This window comes from Dermochelys coriacea, chromosome 4 (genome assembly GCF_009764565.3).
Source record: "Dermochelys coriacea isolate rDerCor1 chromosome 4, rDerCor1.pri.v4, whole genome shotgun sequence".
NCBI classification, from domain to species: Eukaryota; Metazoa; Chordata; order Testudines; family Dermochelyidae; genus Dermochelys; species Dermochelys coriacea.
The window spans coordinates 74,081,100-74,104,359 of NC_050071.1; the positions used below are offsets into that span (position 1 = coordinate 74,081,100).

General features: G+C 45.0%; 1 protein-coding gene across 2 annotated transcripts in view; it reads left to right on the plus strand.

Annotated features, from left to right (window-relative positions):
* The first annotated feature begins 16,173 nt into the window (after nucleotides 1-16,173).
* Nucleotides 16,174-23,260, plus strand: part of GALNT7 (polypeptide N-acetylgalactosaminyltransferase 7) — a 108,831-nt gene continuing 101,744 nt past the window's right edge. For both annotated transcript variants that reach the window (XM_038398383.2, XM_038398382.2), the window contains exon 1: nucleotides 16,174-17,203. In XM_038398383.2, coding sequence (XP_038254311.1) covers nucleotides 17,078-17,203 — 126 coding nt within the window. In that variant the 5' untranslated portion in view covers nucleotides 16,174-17,077. The remainder of the gene's footprint in view (nucleotides 17,204-23,260) is intronic.

Consider the following 23,260-nt stretch of genomic DNA (forward strand, 5'->3'; position numbering starts at 1 on the left):
TCCCTGCTGAAGTGAAAGGCTCCAGCAACAGGCAAAGGTTCTGGCAGCTCCCCATTGCTGGAGCCTTTCCCCAAATAGGGAAAGACTCTGGCAGTGAGGAGGGCTCTGGCAGTGGGAGACAGCTTTGCTTTCTCTCCAAGGGCTATGATCAGTATATTTACCACAGCTCTTTCTAAACAAGTACCTGTATTCTACAAGCATTACAGGGAAAACATATTAAAAACAATAAAAGAACCTACACATATGCTACAGTGCGTACGTGAGATCAGCCCAACTCCATCCTTGGGCTCTGGTAGGGTATCAGTCCTTCAAAACCCACAACTGGGTTTTCCGCATGGTTACAAGTTCATCACTGTCTCAGATTCAGAACCAGAACAGTGGCTGAACAGATCAACAGATCAGCTCTTTCTTTATACAGCTCAGGCCTTGAATCTCAAATCTCAAGGAACAGGTGATCAGCAGACAATGACTCACTCCTCAGGACATACTTTGAAAAGGTGAGGTTTTTTGCATAACTGGAGGTGGGGAATTTGCATTTACATCTCCCTAGGTATGCCCCAGAAAATCAAAATCAACTTCACACTTATTGTCCCAAAAGTCCATTCTTGCCTGGCACATTTTCAGTATTGTCTTTTGAATCACATCACCTCACCTGGAGAGGTTACATACAATTCTAGCCTACAATAATACATAAACTTTACATTTAATACAATGGACCCCAAAGATACTTAAACTTAATTAAATAAGGGCTCCCAAGGATAAATCAGGAAATTGCCATATCTGTTACAGCCACTGATTCCATGTTTTACTTGGACAAAGAAACAGCTCCTGGAGGTCCCAAAACAATGGTCTATCTCAGGGCTCATTTCTAACACGAACACTTTTCAACCTCTTCAAAAATGACCTTCTCAAGACCACTGCCAGGTGTTTAATTTATGCAGATTACATCTGTCTGGCAGTACAGGACCAGGATTTCAGTCACCTAGAAGAAGTCCTGAATGCTGACATGAACGAGATGTCCCCCTACTACAAAAGATGGATACTAAAACCTTGTATCAAAAAGACAGTTTCCAGCTGCTCCATCTATATCACACGAAGGCCAATAAGCAGCTCAACATCTTTTTGAATGGACACAGGCTGGATCACACCCCAATGCTGTGTATCTAGATGTTACACTGGAGTGCACCTTGATTTTCATGGAACATCTTACCAAAACCTTGCTGAAAATAAAGACAAGAATCAACCTGATCAGCAAATTAGTTGATTCTATCTGGGAAGCCAATGTACAGACACTGTGGATATGTTTACATTGCAACATAAGGCCAGGATTAGTAAAACTCAAGTTAGCAGACGCTGGGTTTATTATTTTAGGGCTTGAGTGTCGGTGCTCATTTGCAACCCCAGGTTGCTGAACCTTGGGTCCCAACCTAAGTTTCCAGTGTCTACTTTGCATTATACGGATCCTGAGTTACAAAGAGGGAGCAACCACGTCCAGAGAGAAAGACGGAGAGAGATGGGGCAAGCAACTGAAGGAAGGGCTGTCAGACTAGCTGAGAGCTAATCCCCAGATGATTACTAGGAGGCGGCCCCAGCCGTGAGTAGCAAACCCCGTCACCGAGACAGTTAGACTATTACATTTGACTTGATTGTCTATGTAATTGTAATTGCAATATATTATAAACATATACACATCCCTTATCCTAAGGGGGGGGGGTGAAATTTACCGGGGCACTGCCAGGGCCAAAGATTGTATCCCAGAAGCATTGCTGTTCCATTGCTAGGAGACCCTCATTTAAGCGGAGAGGAGGCTGGAGGGAGGGAACTAAAGCAGCAGTCCCAGATTTCCCAAAAGAGAGGAGCTCTGATTGGTTCTTTACCCCATGGACCATATGGCTGGGAGAGAGGATTTAGTTCCTCCCTCTGGGGTGTCAGTTGAAAAGGGAGGGGGGGCAGGGGACATCCAGTTCCTCTCACAGAGTGATTGACAGTTTTTTCAGTTTTCCCAATTCTCAACTGGGAAACCATTGAGTTTGGAACTCTAATCCATTGAGTTTGGAAACACCCTTTTGAAGGGAGTGACTGCCCAATGGCTAGTTCAGCCAGCTACCTTCTACAGCCGATTCATTGACAGCTACCTCAGCCAGGAAGAAAGCAGAAAGCTTATAGCTAAGCTTGTTACCCCAGCATGAGCAGGGGTCAGATTACCCCTTGGAACTAAGAAGCTATTTTGAAATCCAGACTGCTCTGGACCCCCCTGACAAGATGGACGCTGGACCACACAGTGCCTGCAACGTCTACAAGTGCAACACCAACCAGTACCTGGACTTGGTGATTGTGTAAAGTGATCAGAACAGAAAAATAAAACAAAGAGTTATGGCATGTACATATATTTTAAAAATCTAGCCATATTTGTATATATTTGTCAAGCTGTCTGCCATGACTTCAGAGCATGAATATTAACTTCATGACAGTATGTTAAGAATCAGGGCATAAACCCCAAATGGGTTGTGAGAGTTCTACATTTCATGAACCATTTATTAAGTGTAAACTCCCCAGGCAAATATAACAGCTTTAACACTCCAATGTGTCTTGCCACGCAGGTAAGCCTACCTTTGTGATAAATGGTCCCTTACAGCACAAATCACAGCAATATTCAGGTTAGTCCCAGTCCCAATGGGCCAGTGACATACTCCAGGTCAATTTCATTTTAAATCTATACCAAAGACAATACTTATAGTGAATCCTATAGTAAACTATCTAAGAATTTATTAACTAGGAAAAGGAAACAAGAGTTATTTACAAGGTAAAAGCAGGTAAACATACATATGCAAATGAGTTACAATCTTAAGTTTCAAAAGGTAATAGAAGTTTCTTTAATAAGCAAATGCTATATGTCCTTTAGGGTAAATCCAGGTAAGCACTCTGGTTCTCTTGCTTATGCCTAGAAAACCCCTCAGTGTGCAAGCAGCATAAAGATCCTGTTCCTTCTTATTAGAGATTTTAATTCCCCTATCCCCGTTTTGCTCTGAGCTGCAAACTCAACTGATGGGAGAAATTCATTTGAAGGACTCATCTCCAGGGTGGGGAGAGAGAGAGTACAACTAGTTCTTGCATTTGTTGTGTTTATAATTTCCATTGTTTAAATAAATATTATTGGAATTGTTTGGTTATTTAAGAATTGTGTACTTATTTATGAAGGGAGTACAGTATCAACTGTTAGGGTGGATTACTCATTATTTCCCCAAGAGACACCAGCATTAGAGTAGCAGTTTGATTTCCGCAGATCTCCAGTGGGGAGAGTCATGAATTCAGCAGGGAGACCCACATTGGCAGAATGACCCGGGTCCTCAGGATGGAAAGCAGACTTGTGATGGGGTTTAACCTCGCCCCCATCCCCATCACTGTCAAGGCTAGCAAATGCACCCAACTAGCCTCTGCATGTGGAGAGGTGAACAGCTAATTGGCTCTGAGCCAGAGGGGGCAGAGCTAAGTCATAATTAGTATACTGAAGGAACAGAAGAGACAGGTCTCTACAGCTGAGAGAAGTCCAGGATTAGGATAATAGATAACAAGGGTAGCACACATAGGGGCAGCATAGCTCCTGCAAGAGAAGTCCCAAGATAGGGTTTTGCCAGTAGAAGGAGATTTCAATAGCACAAGGGGGCAGAATAATTATCCAGATTCATTTGGATTTGTTTGTGATACTCTGCAAGGAGTTTGAACTTTGTGACTTGGACTGAGTGCTGAGCCACAGAAGACCTGGAGCCAGAGCAGATGGCCAGCAAGAGAACTGGATTCCACTGACATTGCACCTGGATGCAAGGTGGCAGTTCAAGGGTGAATGTGTCCCCTCATATTGGTACCAGAAGTAGGATTCTGGGGACCCCAAGGAAGAAGGGAAGATACCAACTACTTTAGGGGCAGGAGCAGTTGGACACACTAAGACTTTTTTTTCCTTTGGGGAACATGGAGGATGTAGTCCACATGCTGGCAGCCCAACAGGAGCAGCTGCATGCTCTTTATTGTATCTATTACAAGGATATCAAGAACATTTCCTGCAATGCCTAGAAAATGGACCCTAAGGACCTGGGTAATTTTGGGAGAAGAAAATTCTGCCAGACCAATACCCACCCTGGCAAACTTGGGTCCAGGTGATAAGCCAGAGGTGTTTGTGCGCACTTTCAATAGGATAGCAACAGCAGAAGGGTGGGCCGAGTCCTCTTGGGCAGCCTGAGTGGCCCCATTCCTCTTAGGAGCAGCTCAAGTGGTCCATGGAGCTTTGTCCGATGAGCAGGCACAGCCTTACAAAATTGGAAAAGGAGCCATTCTGGATAGTTTGGGACTGACCTCTGAAGCATACCATCACTGGTTTAGGATAGGTTTCAGAGTAGCAGCCCTGTTAGTCTGTATTCGCAAAAAGAAAAGGAGTACTTGTGGCACCTTAGAGACTAACAAATTTATTAGAGTCTTTCCTATGTTGTGGGGAGGGTGCTCCCTAGAGAGGCAGCACATTTACAGGATCTGGCAACATGATGGTTGCAGCCTGACACAAATTCCTTAGACAAGGTGGTGGATTTTGTAGTCTTAGAATAATTCCTAAGGGTCTTGCTTGCTGGAGCCCAAAATTGGCTTCTATTGATCAGCCATGGCGAGAGTGGAGGCCTATATGGAGGCTGATAATGTTGATCACCCAAACGAGGGCTTAGTTCAAGGGGACTATTTCAAGGAAAGCAATCTGATACAGAAGCCCTGACCCTGGGACAGGAAGAGGGACATACAGGGAGATATATTCTTAAGCAATCTGGTAATCAATCGGAAGAATACTGTAGTGTGCTTCCATTGTGGCCAACTGGGTCATATAAGAAAGGATTGCCCATTTATGGAGTGAGAATATTTGGACTGCTACTACAGCCTAGTCTGGGGCTTGGGATGCTCTCTCAGTAGAGGTCACACTCCAGCCTGCCAGATAACTGCTAAAATGGCTGGATGAAATGAGAGGACTGATTGACTCCTGATGTGGGCAGATGCTAGTTTGAGACAGTGGTCTAGGAACTGTGGAAATAAATGGTAAGAAACTTCCCCTGGCCCATAATTATAGACACAGACTGGCCTAATTTCCCAGCCCTATTTCAAGAAATGGTACTGTGTGGACAAACTGACTGAAAGGTGGCCCTCGCCTGGACACGCATTGTTGAGCCAGGCAGCCCAGAGGTGAGATCAACGTGCGCAAACTCAGTCGACTGGGGGAAGTTACTCGAGAGTCAAACAAGAGATGCCAGGTCAACTACAGACCTGGGAGACAGTTACAGAAGCAAACCAATAGCTGGGGGAAGCAAAAACCTCACAACAGAAAACAACAGAGAAGGCTACAAAACAAGAATTGATTCAGACGAGACTAGATCTGGTCTATGAAAAGAACTGTCAGAAGCAACTTGAAGGGGAGCAAACTGCACTGCAAACCATGGAAATGTGACAAGGGGGCCCTGACCTCTAGAAGCCAAGAACAGGCCCCGGTGGGAGAGGAAACTAATTGAGTGAATTCATAGGGAATGGATATCCTGAGTGAGGAGACAGGAGAAGATACCTTGATCATAGACCCTGACCTGCCACTCCAAGGGTGACCACAGGAGGCCAGACCAGTTATAGAGAGTACACGAATCAAGGAGTTTTAACTGCTGTAGAGGAGGCCCTGCATATACGCACCCAAGATGGAGAATACTGGAAGGAATGTTATGTTATGTTGATGTGCTAGATGTTAGTTCACCCAAGTATATGACTTAGAGGACGAGCTGGAGCAACTGCAGGGCCCTGTAGAGTGACGGGGAGAGAGTAACCTGATGGGTACTACCTTGAAGGGGTGTGTGTGCAATGGGGCTTAACCCTCATCACCTACTAGGCTAGCAAACATACCCAATTAGTCATGTTCTGCACAAGTGGGGTGAGCGGCTAATTGGCTCCCAGCCAGAGGGGGCAGAGCTCAGCCATAATAAATAGATTGAAGGAGCTCAGTTGACAGAGAGACTGTAGAGGAAACAGGTTTCTCTGGCTGAAAACCCAGGGTTAGGGTAACAGCCAGATATAACGATGTAGTATACTACAGGTGTAGTGAAAGAGAAACCCTGAGATAGAGTTTTGCAAGTAGAAGGAGAAGACCTCAACAGCCAAAGGAGCAGAAGATTTATTCAGATTAATTTGGACATGTTTGCAATACCATGGAAGAGGTTTGAACTTTGACTTGGTCAGAGGGCTGAGTTACAGACAACCTGGAGCCAGAGGTGCTGGAGCCAAGGATACCAGTGACATGGCCAAATGGAAGGGGGCTCCCCAAGGGTTATTGTGTCCCCCACAATGCTCCCCACCATCTGAGTTTGTTCTCAGTCAGAGGTGCTAGGTGGATTGCGTATGGCTTATATGAAGAGTTGCATAAAGGATACATTGTTTATGGTGGTGAGGAAGTTAAAATTCTTCCCTGGGGTAAAGAAAAGAAGTTGTCTATTCCCTGAGATAAAATCTCTGCCAGGAATGAAGATAGGTGTTCCTCTAGGCGAGGCTGACTGAGGTAACCCAGCAATGATGGAATCTTCTGGGATTAATTAAAGATGTGGCCCAGATATACTTAAGGAGAGTGTCAGAGCTGACCTAAATATTAGAGAGGGAGGCGCTCTCTGTTGTAATAATCAACTCTGACACCCAAAGCTGAGCCCTATGAGTCAGAAGAGAAGGGGCTTTGGGATATAAGCCTGAGAGAAAGGTAACTTATTGCTTTCCTTTTTATTTATATGATAAACCTGCTTGTTTGATGGCCTGAAGATAAAAGACCCCCCCCCCAAAAAAATAATTTAAAACCTGAGCCTTCTCTTGGTGTATTTTGTTAGCTGATATGGAGCCAACCAATTTTTTTACTTGGCCTGGCTGTGAATCAAACAGTGGTTCAGAATGCATCTCCCAAGGAGGAAGAAGGCTGTTTAACATTATGCATGGTTTTCTGTAACCCCCAGTTTGCCCTTAGCCCTCTTGTTTGTTATCAGGGGCCTAATTTTCAAACAAAAATGCTTCTTTCACCAATTTCAACAATATTGGGTTTGCTCTACAAACAATTAGGCATATTTTCCATTATGTTTGAAGAATGTAGTGAAATTAAAAACAGTAAGGGGATCAGTTATATTGGGGCAGTTCCCATTGAGTAGCCCCTCGAGTATTTAGGATAGATTTGAGAATGAATATCTAATTGCTACTGTTATTTGAAGTCATGCAAATACAAGTAACTTCTTTCCCAGTTCTTTTTCTCTTACAAGTAGATGAAAAATTAAACTGGTTTCAAGAGCAAGGATTTTACAAAGTGGGAAAAATTAGTTAGGCTATAGCTTAATATCTAGTCACTGTAAATCCTCTTTTTCTAAAGGAAGGTTCCCCTGTTGATTGATAAACTCAAAGTAAAACAGTTAAGTTATACTATGCAGTGTATATATTAGTACAAAATAAAGATTTGCTTCTGTCCTCCAATCTGTACCTGGGTATTTGTGGAAAAACAATGTTTTGGCCCCATTGTGAAAACAAATTATGTGAGCAGTCCCTGTCAAATAATAAAGGGAAGGGAAAATCCCTTTAAAATCCCTCCTGGCCAGAGGAAAAATCCTTTCACCTGTAAAGGGTTAAGAAGCTAGGATAACCTCGCTGGCACCTGACCACAATGACAAGCCCCAGTATCTCACATAGTGAAATATGAGAGTAAATGAAAATTCTGGCAGCTGAATTTCAAAAATTCTTAGGTATAATGTTGTGCTTAAGATAAAATTATTCTGATGAATTCCTACAATTCATTGCTGTTTTGAAGTTCTTGGGAAGGTGGGGTGGTGGCAGTTCATTGGGGGGGAAAAACTTGGTTTTGACCTGTGCTGAATTAAAATGGCATATTTAATATATATTAAATAAATAAAGATACTTTCAAAGCTGGAGGGGGGGAGAAACAAAGGCTCTCTCTGTCTGTGTGATGCTTTTGCTGGGAACAGAACAGGAATGGAGCCTTAGAACTTAGTAAGTAATCTAGCTAGATATGCATTAGATTCTGTTTTGTTTAAATGGCTGAGAAAATAAGCTGTGCTGAATTGAATGTAGATTCCTGTGTTTGCGTCTTTTTGTAACTTAAGGTTTTGCCTAGAGGGATTCTCTATGTTTTGAATCTGATTATCCTGTAAGGTATTTACCATCCTGATTTTACAGAGGTGATTCTTTTACTTTTTTTCTTCAATTAAAATTCTTTTTTTATTGCTTTTTCATTGTTCTTAAGATCCAAGGGTTTGGGTCTGTGTTCACCTATGCAAATTGGTGAGGATTTTTATCAAGCCTTCCCCAGGAAAGGGGGTGTAGGGTTTGGGGAGGATTTTGGGGGGAAAGACATTTCCAAGCAGGCTCTTTCCCTGTTATATATATTAGATGCAGCAATAAAGTCCAAGGACAAAAGGTAAAATAGCTTGTACCTTGGGGAAGTTTTAACCTAAGCTGGTAAAAATAAGCTTAGGGGGTTTTCATGCAGGTCCCCACATCTGTATCCTAGAGTTCAGAGTGGGGAAGGAACCTTGACAGTCCCATTAAAGCTTAGATGTATGTGTAAACTCATGAATGACGCTACATTAGGGTTACATCCTAGTTTTCCAGGACATCGCCTTTTGAGAGAGAGAGAGAGAGCGTGCCAGTGCCAGCACCAGCACCTACATCCTCTGTCCTGGCGGATTTCTTAAACAGGAAATGGATTTTTTAAAGACCAAATGCTATAGCTCAGAAAGAGCCCTGATTCGTCTGCTTCATGATTGGTCCCTCCCATGCATCTACAGCTAATTGGCCCATTCATTTGCAGTTACACCTACCAGATCCCAGGCCACAGCTCCTAGCCCTGGGGAGAGGGTCCTGAATGAAGGTGCTGACTGTCACATTCTGGGCTTGCACCTGCCACTGTGACAGGGAGTGACACTGCCCAGCACCTCCAGTGAGTGCCCCCGCTGCAGTTACCTCCTCCAACACCCTAACTGTACCCCCTCTCCATTTTTCCCCCCCAGCTCTTCTATTCCCTTCCCCCACAGTGTCCTTTTTGGCAACCTGAAATAGGACAACCCTACCCTACAAGAGTGCTGCCAAGAACAGGTCCTATGAAACGAAGATGGTGAAACCATTGCTCCTGGAACACACGCAGTGCACGTTTAGGGGTGGAAGCTCAAAAATTGAAGTCAGACTGATTTTAAAAGTGTATTCAAAAGTTAATACTATGCCAACAAAATAAGGAGTTATGCATCACTTGTTGCAAATGTTATTCTAAGACTGAATAACAGTAAGTATGATAAGAGGGAAATAATATTTCAGCAATGTATTCTGTTAATGTAATTTTAAATTTAAAAATTAAAAGGCTAACAATTATCCCAACAGCCATTAGGCTGAAAAACAGGATAATGAATTATCAAAGTACACAGGCTAGTCTTAATAGGTGAAACAGAACCTAGAAATAGATTGGCATTCTATAAACATCATAATGTGTTTTAAGCAGTGTTTCTCAAACTGGTGATCCAGACCCAAAAGGGGGTCACAAGGTTATGGTAGGGGGTTTGTGGTATTACCTTTACTTCTGTGCTGCTGGTGGCTGCACTGCCTTCAAAGCTGGGCAGCTGGAGAGTAGCAATGACTGCTGGCTGGGTGCCCTGCTCTGAAGGCAGCGCTGCCACCAGTATCAGCACAATATTAAGGGTGGCATTTCTGAGGGGGAGGGAGTTCATCACAGCCTGAAATATTTTCAAAGAGGGGGCCCAACAAAATAAAGTTGAGAGGATCAGAAACTTTCCTTATCAGAAAGGAATGTAATAGGTGCTACAAACTATGTATTAGCCATCAGTACTTGATAATTAATGAGCAATAATGAGGATACTTCAATACAAGCAAAATCATACCTAGGAGTAATTTAAGTCTTTTTCCTGTACATCCTAAAGACTGTACTGTAGTATAAAGCAAGGCTCTACACAATATATTCAGCTCACTTTCTGTTGTGATGGATTGAAATATAAGATGTTAGCGGTGGTGCTGCAGGAGGGAAATTATGATTTAGGCACAACAGGAGTATGTTGGGCTAAATTTCATGACAAGTGTCAACACGGAAAGTTATTATTATAGAAGTGACAGGAAGGTAGCAAGACGAATATGTCAAGAACATTCATATAAGCAGTGAAATACAAATGGATAATTTTGGTAGGAGTTGCAATGCAAATTCTATAGATTAGAATGAGAGACTAGTAAATGAGAATTAAGTTAGTGTCTGCTACAGACTATTAAATCAGGAAGACGGGGTAGGTAAGATGAAGTGCTTGTGAATTAGATAAAATGTCAAGACCTGGAGCTCCTGATATTACCAAGGTATCTTCCAGTCAATTTTATCTGTATGAATGAGACAGAAAACCATTTACCATTCAAAGTAATATGAAATTAAAAGCCTGTAGCTCAGTTAATGTTAGACTTTTTTATTATTTTTTTATGGACACAGACATTCTACCTCTCCTCCATCATTCCATGTGCCAACGTGAAGCCTGCTGAATTATTCCAAACCATGAACTGCTTTATTAATCTGCAATACCTTCACACAACTCTAGAACCCAGCGTCTGCTCTTACAAGGAACTATCAGCATTTTTCTCAAAGAAAATCACTTGCATATAAGAAGGCCTCTCTGCACAGCAGAAATCATGCAACGATCCTAGGCCTGATAACATGATACTTTCCCTTCTCTGAACTCAAGCCCATTTACACAATAGGAAGTCTGAGAAGCACTGCAGAAAAACTGAGCTCCAACCTTGACCAATCCATTCTCCTCTTCGCTAATTAAAGTGAATTGAGAGCAACTGGGACCCTAATAACTGAGATCATCAAACTTTAGGGAAATTTACCACTCTCTCTAAAGCAAGTCGCAATTTGGCCAGTATTTAAGAAATCATCTCTTGATACAACAATTTTTCCATCTATTGCCTCTAGTATCTAACCTCACAACCTTGTGTAATTGAGAAACTCACCAAGGGTTGCCTCCAACTCTGCATCAATACTGTCAAGGTTATGGAATCTTCCTTGGTGTTAGTGGCACTGACATATGGATTTCCTCTTGGCCAGGTAAATCTGTTATTTTCAGTGGGAGATTTGCTGTGGATTGAGTGTAGTAGATGAATAACTTTGTAGACCTGGCTCACAGACAATAATTAAAAATGCAAATAGCTCTCTTCACACAAATAGCTTCATTCCCACTCTCTAATCGATGGAAGACTCATACCAATATGTAATAAGACTCACTGAGAACCAATGCTGCCCAAAAAAAGTCAGATTGTTTTTGTGTGTGTTTTCAAGGGTGATGGCTGATTTGTAATAAGATTCAAAACAGCATTAGTGGAAGGCATAGCCAAATGATTGAAATATACCACTGGGAGTCAGGAGATATGTATTCTGTTCCATATACTCCTTGTGTGACACAACCTTTTTCCCTCCTTCCCCATTTGTAAAATGAGGATAACCACGTTATCTTTCTACATGTGAGATTTAATTCGTACTTTTAAAAGTACTTTGAACTCCTCAGGTAGAAGGTGCTATTGAAGTGTAAATTATAATATCTCAACAAAAGATAGCAGTATTGATATCAATCAGAGTTAAAATGAAGCTAGATAAACGTTCAGTTCACTTACTAAAGGCTAAAATGTTTATAAATCTTATTTCAGGAAACAATAATAAAATAATGAAAAACATTAATCGGTATACAGGATATTTAAATAAATAAGTCAGTGTCTACTAGTTGACACTTACCAACTTTTCTTTTTAAAAAGACATCAACTCCAAGGTTGCACATATACTAAAGCCCCAGTATCTCATAGTGAAATGAGAGTAAATGAAAATTCTGGCAGCTGAATTTCAAAAATTCTTAGGTATAATGTTGTGCTTAAGATAAAATTATTCTGATGAATTCCTACAATTCATTGCTGTTTTGAAGTTCTTGGGAAGGTGAGGTGGTGGCAGTTCATTGGGGGGAAAAACTTGGTTTTGACCTGTGCTGAATTAAAATGGCATATTTAATATATATTAAATAAATAAAAACAGGAGTTTAAACAAGTCCTGGTACAACCAAAAGCACTGGTCAGGCATGAAAGGCTGTAAACAAAAAAACCTATCAGTTCCTCTGAAGAGGATCACAGTGAGGCACCTTTGCAATTTTACGTACAGGGAAGCTTTTATAGCACCTTATGTTTACCTCTTATTAGTAGACTAGGGGTTTTGTTTTTATGGTCATTAAACTTCATTAAAATCTTCTTTCAATAATTGTGGTCATGTAAATCTAAAGTGCTTTACTGTGAGGAAAATATTTGGGACAACAGTTAACAAGTGTATCCAAATATTGCTTTGTCAGATGCTAGCAAAATGCATGAGACTGACATTTTCTAGCAGCCTTGGAGGCTGATACTGTCCCCTCAAGTGCTTAGAAAGAAGGTGATAGAGTGGCTTAAAGGATTGGTAATTGGATACTTCACCTTTAGGTCACTGTAGGTCATTGGTTCAAGTACAGCATAGGCTAGTAATGACTAAAAATAATACTATCTGACAGCTATTTGGAGGCCTATGTGAAATGCATTGGTGATCTTAATACAATGCTTAGTAGACATGTATCAATGCTTAAAAAAGAAAATGAAGATGTTTGGCAGCTTTCTTAGAAATGTTTGCATAGAAATACTGGATGTGGCTTACCTAGGCTGAGGTATGTTGACAAAGAAGTTAGTTTCCTAACTAAATTCACTAGGACTCTTCTCTGAATAAGGACAATCGGACTGAGCCCTTGAGGTTTATGCAATATATGGAGGGGGGTAAGTCACTATCTGTAACCTCTTAGGCTATGTCTACACTAGCAATTGAACAACAAAAAGCCCACTGTATTTTCCACCGAATGCATCTGATGAAGTGAGCTGTAGCTCACGAAAGCTTATGCTCAAATAAATTTGTTAGTCTCTAAGGTGCCACAAGTACTCCTTTTCTTTTAACAAAACTTTTGTCTTTCAGAGGTGTTAAACCCCCCTCTCCCCCTGAAAGGCAAAAGTTTTGCCGCAACAAGTGACAGTGTGAACAGTGCATTGTCGGCGGGAGCACTCTCCTGCCGACAACGCAAACGCCGTTCGTTGGGGGGTAGAAGTTCTTTGTCAGCAGGAGAGTTGATAAACAGCGGCTACACTGCACGACTTTTAGCGGCACAGCTGTGGTGACATAGCCGTGTCATTAAAAACTGTGTAGCGTAGACATAGCCTTAGTATTGTCATAGCTTCACCGGTAGAAAAAAGCTATAGTTAGTAATGCCTTTGGTATCATGGAAAAAATACAATTTAAAATTATAAATATCTGAAATCTCTTCTAAACTCATTATTATTTAGAATCCTAGGAAATCCAATCAAAATAGAGATCCCATTCTATTGGGCACTGTACAAATAAACAGTGGGTAACATTCTCTTCCCTGAAGACCTTACAATCCAAACAAAGAAAAACAGACAAAGGTAGGAGGAAAAACAGAAGCACAGAGAATTGAAGTGACTTGCCCAAGGTAATAGACTAGGTCAGTGACAATTCCAGACATAGAACTGAGGTCTCCTGACTCCTACTCCAGTGTCTAGTCCACAAGGCCACACTGCTTCCTAGTGGACATCTGCATTGTAGCAGTCTAATGAAGCCATGATTCCTTTGTGAGGAAAAAAGCATTTTATCTGCCAAGCTGGCTGACATAGGGACTGCTGTCCTCAGGCAATTTGCCTGGGGTGAGCGTGAAGCTTTCCCTGATAGCTGTGGAGGCCTTATTCATCAGTTTTTGCAGAATTTAAACTTGCATTTAAAAACAATTGCTTGTTACAATGACCATACAAATGTGAACTGAACAGGCCTGCTGAAGTGGGGCAAGGGGGAATTGCCCAGGTGCCTGGGCGATTTAAAAGGGCCCGGAGGCCCCTGGCCACCGCCAACAGTGCAGCAGAGCTAAGACAGGCTTCCTGCCCGTCCTTGCTCCGCACCACTCCTGGAAGCGGCCAGCACGACTCTGCGGCCCCAGAGGGGGGTGTCTCCACATGCTGCCCCGCCCTGAATGCTGACTCCACAGCTCCCATTGGCTGGGACCTGCGGTCAATGGGAGCTCGGGGGCTGGTGCCTGCGGGCAGCGGTGTGTGAAGAACCCCTCCCCCCCCCGCCTATAAGCCACTGCCAGAGTGGTGTGCCGGTCACTTTCAGGAGCTGCCTGAGGTAAGCGCTGACTCCCTGACCCCCTTCTGCACTCCAACCTGCTGCCCTAGCCTAGAACCTGTACCCCCTCCCAGAGTCTGCACCCGGCACCTCTTCCTGCACCTCAACTCCCTCCCAGAACCTGTACCCATCACCCCTCCCACACCCAATCCCCTCCCAGAGCCCACAGTCCCTTCTGCACCCAACTCCCTCCCAGAGCCCGCACCCCACACCCCTTTCTGCACCCAAACTCCCTCCCAGAGCCTGCACTCCGCATTCCAACCCACTGCCGCAGCCTGCTGAAAGTGAGTGAGGTTGGGGGAGAGCAAGCGACGGAGGGAGGGGGAATGGAGTGAGCAGGGGGCTGGACAGGGACATGATCTCAGGGAAGGGGCAGGACAAGGGTCTTTGGGTTTGTGCGATTAGAGAGTTGGCAACCCTGCCGGGCGGGCATGTGGAAGCCCTGGCTGTACTGGAAGAGCGCATGCAGCAGGCAGCTCGCTGGGCACATGCCAGCGCAGGTGCTGCGCTGCCCAAATGTCAGGTGGACCGTGTTTGTGCGGGTGCGGCTTGTGTGTGCATGGGGCCCATTGACTATTCTGCTCTGCAATTGTTGTGAGCGGGCCTGGAACTGACACAGTAGTGTCTTCCTCAGTCTGCTGACAGAAAGCTGCAATGATTCAGTTATTGAGCAAGCAACAGCAGAGTGAAATTACAAGACTCTAGTCAGTTTTACAATCAATTACAATTCTTGGCAGCATTAAGACTGTAAATAATTATTTCTTTCTTCTGCTGCTCCTTGAGAAAGCTATGAGTTACAACAGAGGAGGAACTAGAGTTGGTCAGTGTAGAGGAGGTCCCCAAAAATGGACATTGGCGAAAACAGACAGTAGGGGAGACCTACTTTTTTTTGCAGTAGACGCCATGGGGCTCGGAAAGACAAAGAAAGATATCCCCCCTCTTTCACCCTTCCAAGAGCTGGAATTTCAAATTTAGAATGAGCGCCTCAATGGGGGTCTCCACTTGTCTTTTATATTTATCTCTACCTAGCAGGTGTCCAGTAAACTTTTCAAATTCTAGATATAACTCTCACTGGAAAACACACACAAAGATAAGCACTTGTGCAAGTGATTGCAGGTTTGGAGTCTTTACTGTACCTTTAACTCAGCATTAACCCATTTAGTTTTTTGCATCAAGCTATTAGAATGGGGAAAATGTTAATGCCACTAACAGTGCTGTACTAGTTTTCTGAATTAATAGAGACTTCAGTTTCCAAGTGTGTAAAGCACTACATTTCCTATTTAAAAAAATCATCCCAGGGGAATCCTATTGATATGCAATATCTTGTTCTAAAGTAACTTATCACTGAAAAAAGTCAATGTTCAGGATTGTTGGATCTAGACAATTCCTGCAGTGTGAACAGGAATTTGAAAAAACCTTAGTAAACTGACTGACTGAATATACAAAAGCAGAACTGTTAAATAAATAAATAAATAAAACTGTTTTTGCATGGCTGCTTTCCTGATAACTGCACTTGAACTACACTAATTTTTCACAACTGTTGCGCAAGATAAAAACAGAATGCTTAACTTTCAGTGCAGTTCATTTTTATCAGAAGAGTGAAAGTGTGGAATGAAAGACAGTTTAGCTTAAGATTGCTGTCAGGAATACAAGCCAAAGTTTGAGAAGTCAGTGACTTCAGGAATTATATTGAATTTACATCCTTGTTATTTGCTCAGACTGTGTACAATTTGTTTCTGGTACACCAGTTTAATACTATGGACAAAAACAGTACTTTATTTCAAGGGGTCTACTCAACTTGAATAAAGTTAAGCATGTACTTTGCATGGTATTGGCCTGAAATTAGTTATACAGAAAGTTGGGAAGTTATTTTTATTATTGCTGCACTGGGTAGGGAAATGTAGTTTATTTTCTAAAGTAAAAATATCTACAAGGTATTCATTCTTTTCAAAACGTAAGGAATAAGATTTACCAGACAGGTCCACACCCATGCTAAATCATTTTTAAGGCCTGAGAACCTGGGCTCGGTTCTCTGAAAGTTTTCACCTGTGATGAGGCCAGTGCACATATCAGAGTTCCCATACATCAAATTACAAACATGCAGGGGGAAATAAAGTAAAAGTAGTAGTGTATGACAGAGGTCTGGTACAATCCGAGTCCGAAGCTGGTATGATGGTAGTTTAAAAAAAAAAAAAAACACAGTTATAAACCCCCGTGGACTCTGTCTCTCTTTCCAAGCCAAGGTAAAGGCGTAAACCCGGAAACGATCCCTTCTTCCACCTCACCAAGCTAGGAGCAGCAGCTTGGTGTTTGCACACATCATCCCAGCTTCACTCGTCCAAATCCACCTCCTTAGGGAGACGTGCGAAAAGGCAACCTACAATCAATACGGAAAACTCTCCGGGCTATAAATCAGCCACGTGGAGCTGTCGCCGCTGCTGCGGTGACTTCCTGCTTCAGATCATTTGAGCTGTTGGGCGCAGCTCTGCAGGGAAAAGACGAGACAAGCAGCAGAGGAATCGGGGCAGTTTTAAGGAGGGGGAGAAAAAGTTTGTGCCTGCAGGACAGTGACGGACTGAGCAGGGGGCGGCGGCGGCGGCGGCGGGAAGGCAGCAGGCGGGATCGGGGTAGAGCTGAAGAGAGGAGCAGCAGCTGAGAGCAGGCGGCTGGAGCGAGCAGGAGCGGGGAGGGGGGCGCAAAGCCAGGCGCGGGCAGGGAGCCGAGCCCGGCTCCGGGCTGGGGACGGGGTAGCTCGGAGGGGCCGAGGCGGGCGGCATCAGGGCGTCGGGCCGGCGCGGGACGATGCGGCTGAAGCTGGGCTTTCTGCTGCGCGCCGTGCTGCTGGCGGGCAGCTTCCTGGGGCTGCTGCTGCTCTGGTCCTCGCTGTCCCCCCGCGCCGAGGAGCCGAGCCCGCAGGGCAGGATGCGGGTGAGTGAGCGAGCGAGCGAGCGCTCGGGCGGGCGGGCGGGCGGGGCGGTGTCTCCCCCCCCCCCCCAGTGCGGGGGGACGGGGAAGGGGTGTCTCCCGGCCCGCCCAGGCCCCTCCATGACAGGCGGCTGCTCCCGGCAGGGCCTCCCTCCTTCGCTGGGCGGCGGCTGGCGCCCAGGCTGCGGCCTGTGGCGTTTGAAGGCCCGACCGGGGAGCTGCGGCCGCGGCCGGCCTGGCCAGCCGGGCTCCTCACAGCGCCCCTACGCCCGGGCACCATGCCCAGCCGCCCCCGCTGCCGAGCACGGGTGGGGCGGGCTTCGCTATGGCGGGCGCCCGGGGATCGAGCCCCGCTGCGCGCCCGCCGCCCTCGGGCCTGCCCTGACCCTGTGGCTCCGGGCAGGGGGAGTCCCGCCCAGCCCGTGATAGCCGTGAGGGGACCAGGCTGCGGCCCGTGCAGTCCCCCGGTGCAGCGGCAGCCTAGCCCCAAGAGGGGCTGGCTTTGGTGGGTGCAGCTCTCTTCTCCCCTCCCCCCCCCAGCCCCCGTTACTCGGGGTGGCGGCGGCCGCGGCATGCAGCGCCCACTGAAATGTCTGCGCAGACCTAGGGAGGATCAGGGACATTCAATTGAGAAGGGAGATAGAGCGGAGCTGAGGCTCTGCGGGTCTACGCTGCACTCACCAGAGCGACGCTGGACGGGCTATGCTATCCCGCGCCCGCAGGTGGCAGGAAATGCCCTGCCTTCTTCTGCGAACTAAGTTGCAGGAGCAAGAGCTGCACAGGTGTACAGGGCTAGCTGTAGTTAATCAGTTTCAGTCAGGGGCAGTCTTTTATATGCCAGAACAATGCCCTTACCTTGTTCGTTTTGGAGAAGAGCACTGGCTCAGGCATATGCTGTTGTTGCAGTAAACAATAGGTTGAACAGTGATTTCCTAATTGTGAAACGCTTGATGTACATCTCAGCCTCAGGGTGATTCTGGTAGAGGCCTTGCACCTCTGTATTCGCTCCCTGGGAAAATGCACGGAACATTTAGTAAAAGCTACAAATTGCACCATTTTTGCCTAGGCCTTCCCAGTTGATCTAATTCCTAGCTGACTAGTTGGATTAAAGGCACATTTTGTCACATTAAGATAATTAATGTCTCAATTTAAACTTTGTAAGGTGTCCAGATACCCCATAATGCTTACATTTTACCATGTATTGAAAAACAGTACACATGTTTTCTTCTCTTCCCCCTTTCACAAACTTTCTTCATTCTCCTGTGATGTGGTAGTTTTCATCTCAAGGGGCCCCACTGTGGTCCACCCAGTACAGACAGAGGAGCATTTGTGGTGGAGACGAGAGAAACAGATCCAGCAGAAAGAGTAACATGAAAAGCTCTTTCTAATGGCATGATAGTAGTAGTTGGTGTGAGAGTGGCAGAACAGACCTTGTTCAGGGGTACAAGTCCCCACAGTGAAACAGTAGCATGATCTTTGATACCTAGAACAACTGACTGCTGTTGTAATAGAATTTTGTTCTTTAAAATATTTTTTACCAGTAGCTTGTAAAAATGCTATACTTCAAGAGGTCTGAGAAACAAATGTGCATGCTCCCCAACTGCATGTGTTACTATAGAATTACTGCAGTTGAGAATAAACCGGCCCTCCCTTGACAGGATTTGCAGAAGGTATTTCTGTTTAATCATATCTCGTAAGTGCTGTTCATCATGCTGAGGTTCAAAAACTAAGTTTAAAGTAATCTCGGAGATCTTACTTTAACCCACAAAAGCAACAAGGAAATTTCATAGTTAAAACTAAAAATCTGAGATGACATTCTGGCTTTCACTCATTGTGTGTTTTGGCTTTTATAGCTGAACACTTTGCATAATAACCAAGAGAAAGTTAGTTTGTATAATTCTTAACTTGTGAAAATTAGTAGGCTCTTTCAGGTAGTAGTAGTAGGCTACTACATTAGTAGTACATTAGCCTACATTAGTAGGCTATCGTTGAAACCTGTACGGTTTGTTGGATCTTGTCAGATATAGTTGAGATGATGGATTATAATGGCTCCTTTGGAGTTCTCATGGTTGATTAGAAAATGAGTTTTCTAATTTCTGATCTGTCCTTCTAAAAACATGTTCTGTGCCTGTACAATAAACCCATGTTTAAAATCTTTATAATTTTTAGTTGCATATGAATTTTCTTGTCTGTAACATTTCAGTTTAAATTCACTAAAATCATTTATTTTTAGTGCTTATGAAGGGTGTTAGTCTTGACAGCTGTGGAAACTAAAGTCTCCTAAAAGAATAGGCAAATCATGGGTAGTAGGTATTGAGAGGTAATTCAGGGTCTATCCTCACAGCAAGGAAAAACCTGTGGCTGGGCTCTGCCCACTGACGTGGGCTTGCGTGCCTTGGGCTGCAGAACTGTTTCATTGAGGCCTGAGCTCTGGGACCCTCCGGCCTCAGAGGTTCCTAGAGCCTGGGCTGCAGCCTGAGCCCAGAAGTCTACACAGCAATGAAACAGCCCCACTGGCCAAGCTCTGTGAGTCTGAATCTGCTGGCGCAGTCCCAGCTGCAGGTATCGTTGCAGCTTCAGGTGGCTCCCACTGGTCACTATTGAGGTGCACTTCCTGATGTGAAGAATATTTCACTGCCTCTGTGTGCGTGTATTGATTAAAATGAGGACTGTAGTGCAATGAAACTGCCACGTTTCACAAACTCTGAATTCACTCAGATAAAAATTGCTTCTGAGCTGAAACCTTGTGGCCAAGTTGAATGATTACAGACAAGGTAGATGAGGTAATATCTTTTATTGGACCAACTTCTGTTGGTGAGGCCTGGTCTACACTATAAGTTTATGTCGGATTTAGCAGCGTTAAATCTGAATTAACCCTGCACCTGTCCACACAACAAAGCCATTTTTTTGACATAAAGGGCTCTTAAAACCAATTTCTGTACTCCTCTCCAACGAGGGGATTAGCGCTGAAATCAACATCGCCGTTTCGAATTAGGGTTAGTGTAGATGCAATTCAAAGATATTGGCCTCTGGGAGTTATCCCATAGTGCACCATTGTGACCTCTCTGGACAGCACTCTGAACTCGGATGCACTGGCCAGGTATACAGGAAAAGCATCGGGAGCTTTTGAATCTCATTTCCTGTTTGGCCAGGCGAGCTAATCAGCACAGGTGACCATGCAGTCCCAGAATAGAAAAAGAGCTTCAGCATGGACCGAACAGGAGGCACTGGATCTGATCGCTGTATGGGGAGAGGAATCCATGCTATCAAAACTACGTTCCAAAAGTTGAAATGCCAAAACATTTCAAAAAATCTCCGAGGCCATGAGGGACAGAGGCTACATCAGGGACACAACACAGTGCCGCGTGAAACTTAAGGAGCTTAGACAAGCGTACCAGAAAACCAAAGAATCAAACAGACGCTCCGGGACAGAGACCCAGACATGCCGCTTCTACGCTGAGTTGCGTGCAATTCTGGGGGGGGTGACACCACGACCCCACCCTTGTCCGTGGACTCTGATGATGGGGTACTCTCCGCCATGGCTGAGGATTTTGAGGATGGGGAAGATGAGGAAGAGGAGGAGGAGAACGAGCTTGGGGAGAGCACACAGCACACCGTTCTCCCCAACAGTCAGGATCTTTTTATCACCCTGACTGAAATACCCTCCCACCCCAACGAAGCCGGAGAGTGTACCTTTGGTGAGTGTACCTTTTAAAATATAATACATGTTATAAAAAACAAGCGTTTTTTAATGATTAATTAGCCCTCAGGACTTGGGATGCATTTGTGGCCAGTACTGCTACTGGAAAAGTCTGTAAACGTGTCTGGGGATGGAGTGGAAATCCTCCAGGAACATCTCCATGAAGCTCTCTTGGAGGTACTCTAAAAGCCTTTGAAGAAGGTTTCTGGGGAGAGTAGCCTTATTCCGTCCTCCATAGTAGGATACTTTACCACGCCATGCTACTAGCAAGTAATCTGATATCATTTCATGACAAAGCCTGGCAGCGTATGGTCCCGGTGTTTGCTGGCATTCAAGCAACATCCATTCTTTATCTCTCTGTGTTATCCTCGGGAGAGTGATATTGTTCATGGTAACCTGTTTGAAATAGGGGAATTTAATTAAGGGGACTTTCAGAGGTGGCCGTTCTTGCTGGGCTGTTTGCCTGTGGCTGAAAAGAAATCCTCCCGGCAGCTAGCCAGGCGGAAGGACTGGTGGGGGAGCAGCATTGGCGCTGAGGTGTTTGCGATTGGCTAGCAGATATCTTCCCTGATACCAGCCAGGCAGTGGGGGGAGGGGAAAAGTGATCATCCCAGAGAACTGAATGCGGGGAGGGGGTTAGTTTGGTTTCTGCTGTTGCACGTTAACAGGAAAACTGCAGCACTAAATGGCCAACTGAATGGGCTTCGCTTGGTATGGGAAAGGAGGGGTCTGCTGTTATGAAGGTTGCAGAAGCCAAAAGACTACGGCTTACCATGGCCGCTTGCAAGCCTAATTCTGTTGCCTGGCCCTGCATGTGTGATCTCGAACACCAAAGCCTCAGGCATTCAATATAAGATGCAAAATGCGACCTTGTACCAAAATCACATGTGCTATGTAATGTGAATAGTGTTGTTCACCGTGAAAGAGTATAGCCGTTGTTCTGTAAAATGTATCTTTTTTAAATACTTCACTCCCTTTTTTTCCTCCAGCAGCTGCAAATGTTTCAAGCCTTCCTCCTCCGTCCCAAAGGCTATCTCAGATAAGGTGGCGAAAAAAACACACACGCAATGATATGTTCTCTGAGCTCCTGCAGTCCTCCAGCACTGACAGAGCTGTGTGGAGGGACACAACAGCAGAGTACAGGACAGTGGCCGATGAACATGAGGAGAGGTGGTGGCGGGAAGATCAGAGGAGGGAGGCATGAGGCAACGCTGTGGCTACTGCGGGATCAAACGGACATGCTCTGGCATCTGTTGGAACTTCATGAATGGCAGCAGGATCACAGACTGCTGCTGCAGCCCCGCTTAACCGCCCTCCATCCTCCCCAAGTTCCATAGCCTCCTCACCCAGACGCCCAAGAACACGGGGTGGAAGGCTCTGTGCACCCAACCACTCCACCCCAGTAGACAGCCCAAGCAACAGAAGGCTGGCATTCAACAAGTTTTTGAAGTGGCCTTTTACTTCCCTCCTCCCACACCCCACCCAAGCTACATTGTCTGTTATCTCCCTATTTTTATAACCAATTAATAAAGAATACATGTTTTTTAAATGATAGTGACTTTAGTTCCTTTGCAAGCAAGCTGTGATTGAAGGGGGGAGGGCGGGTGGCTTACCGGGAATTTAGAGGCAACCAAGGGGGCAGGTTTTCATCAAGGAGAAAGAAACAGAAGTGTCACACAGTACCCTGGCCAGTCATGAAACTGGTTTTCAAAGCTTCTCTGATGCTCAACGCTTCCTGCTGTGCTCTTCTAACTGCCCTGGTGTCTGGCTGAGTGTATTCAGCGGCCAGGCTATTTGCATCAACCTCCCCGCCCCACCATAAACGTCTTCCCCCTTACTCTCTGAGATTGTGGAGCACATAGCAAGCAGCAATAACAGTGGGAATATTGGTTTCGCTGAGATCTGAGCGAGTCAGTAAACTGCACCAGCGACCCTTTAAACGTCCAAATGCACACTCTACCACCATTCTGCACTTGCTCAGCCTATAGTTGGACAGCTCCTTACTACTGTCCAGGGTGCCTGGGTACAGCTTCATGAGCCAGGGCATTAATGGGTAGGCTGGGTCCCCAAGGATAACTATAGGTATTTCAACATCCCCAACAGTTATTTTCTGGTCTGGGAAGTAAATCCCTTCCTGCAGCCATTTAAACAGACCTTAGTTCCTGAAGATGCGAGCGTCATGAACCTTTCTCGGCCATCCCATGTTGATGTTGGTGAAACATCCCTTGTGATCCACCAGTGCTTGCAGCACCATTGAAAAGTATCCCTTGTGGTTTATGTACTGGCTGCCCTGGTGGTCCAGTCCCAAGATAGGGATATGCGTTCCGTCTATAGCCCCACCACAGTTAGGGAATCCCATT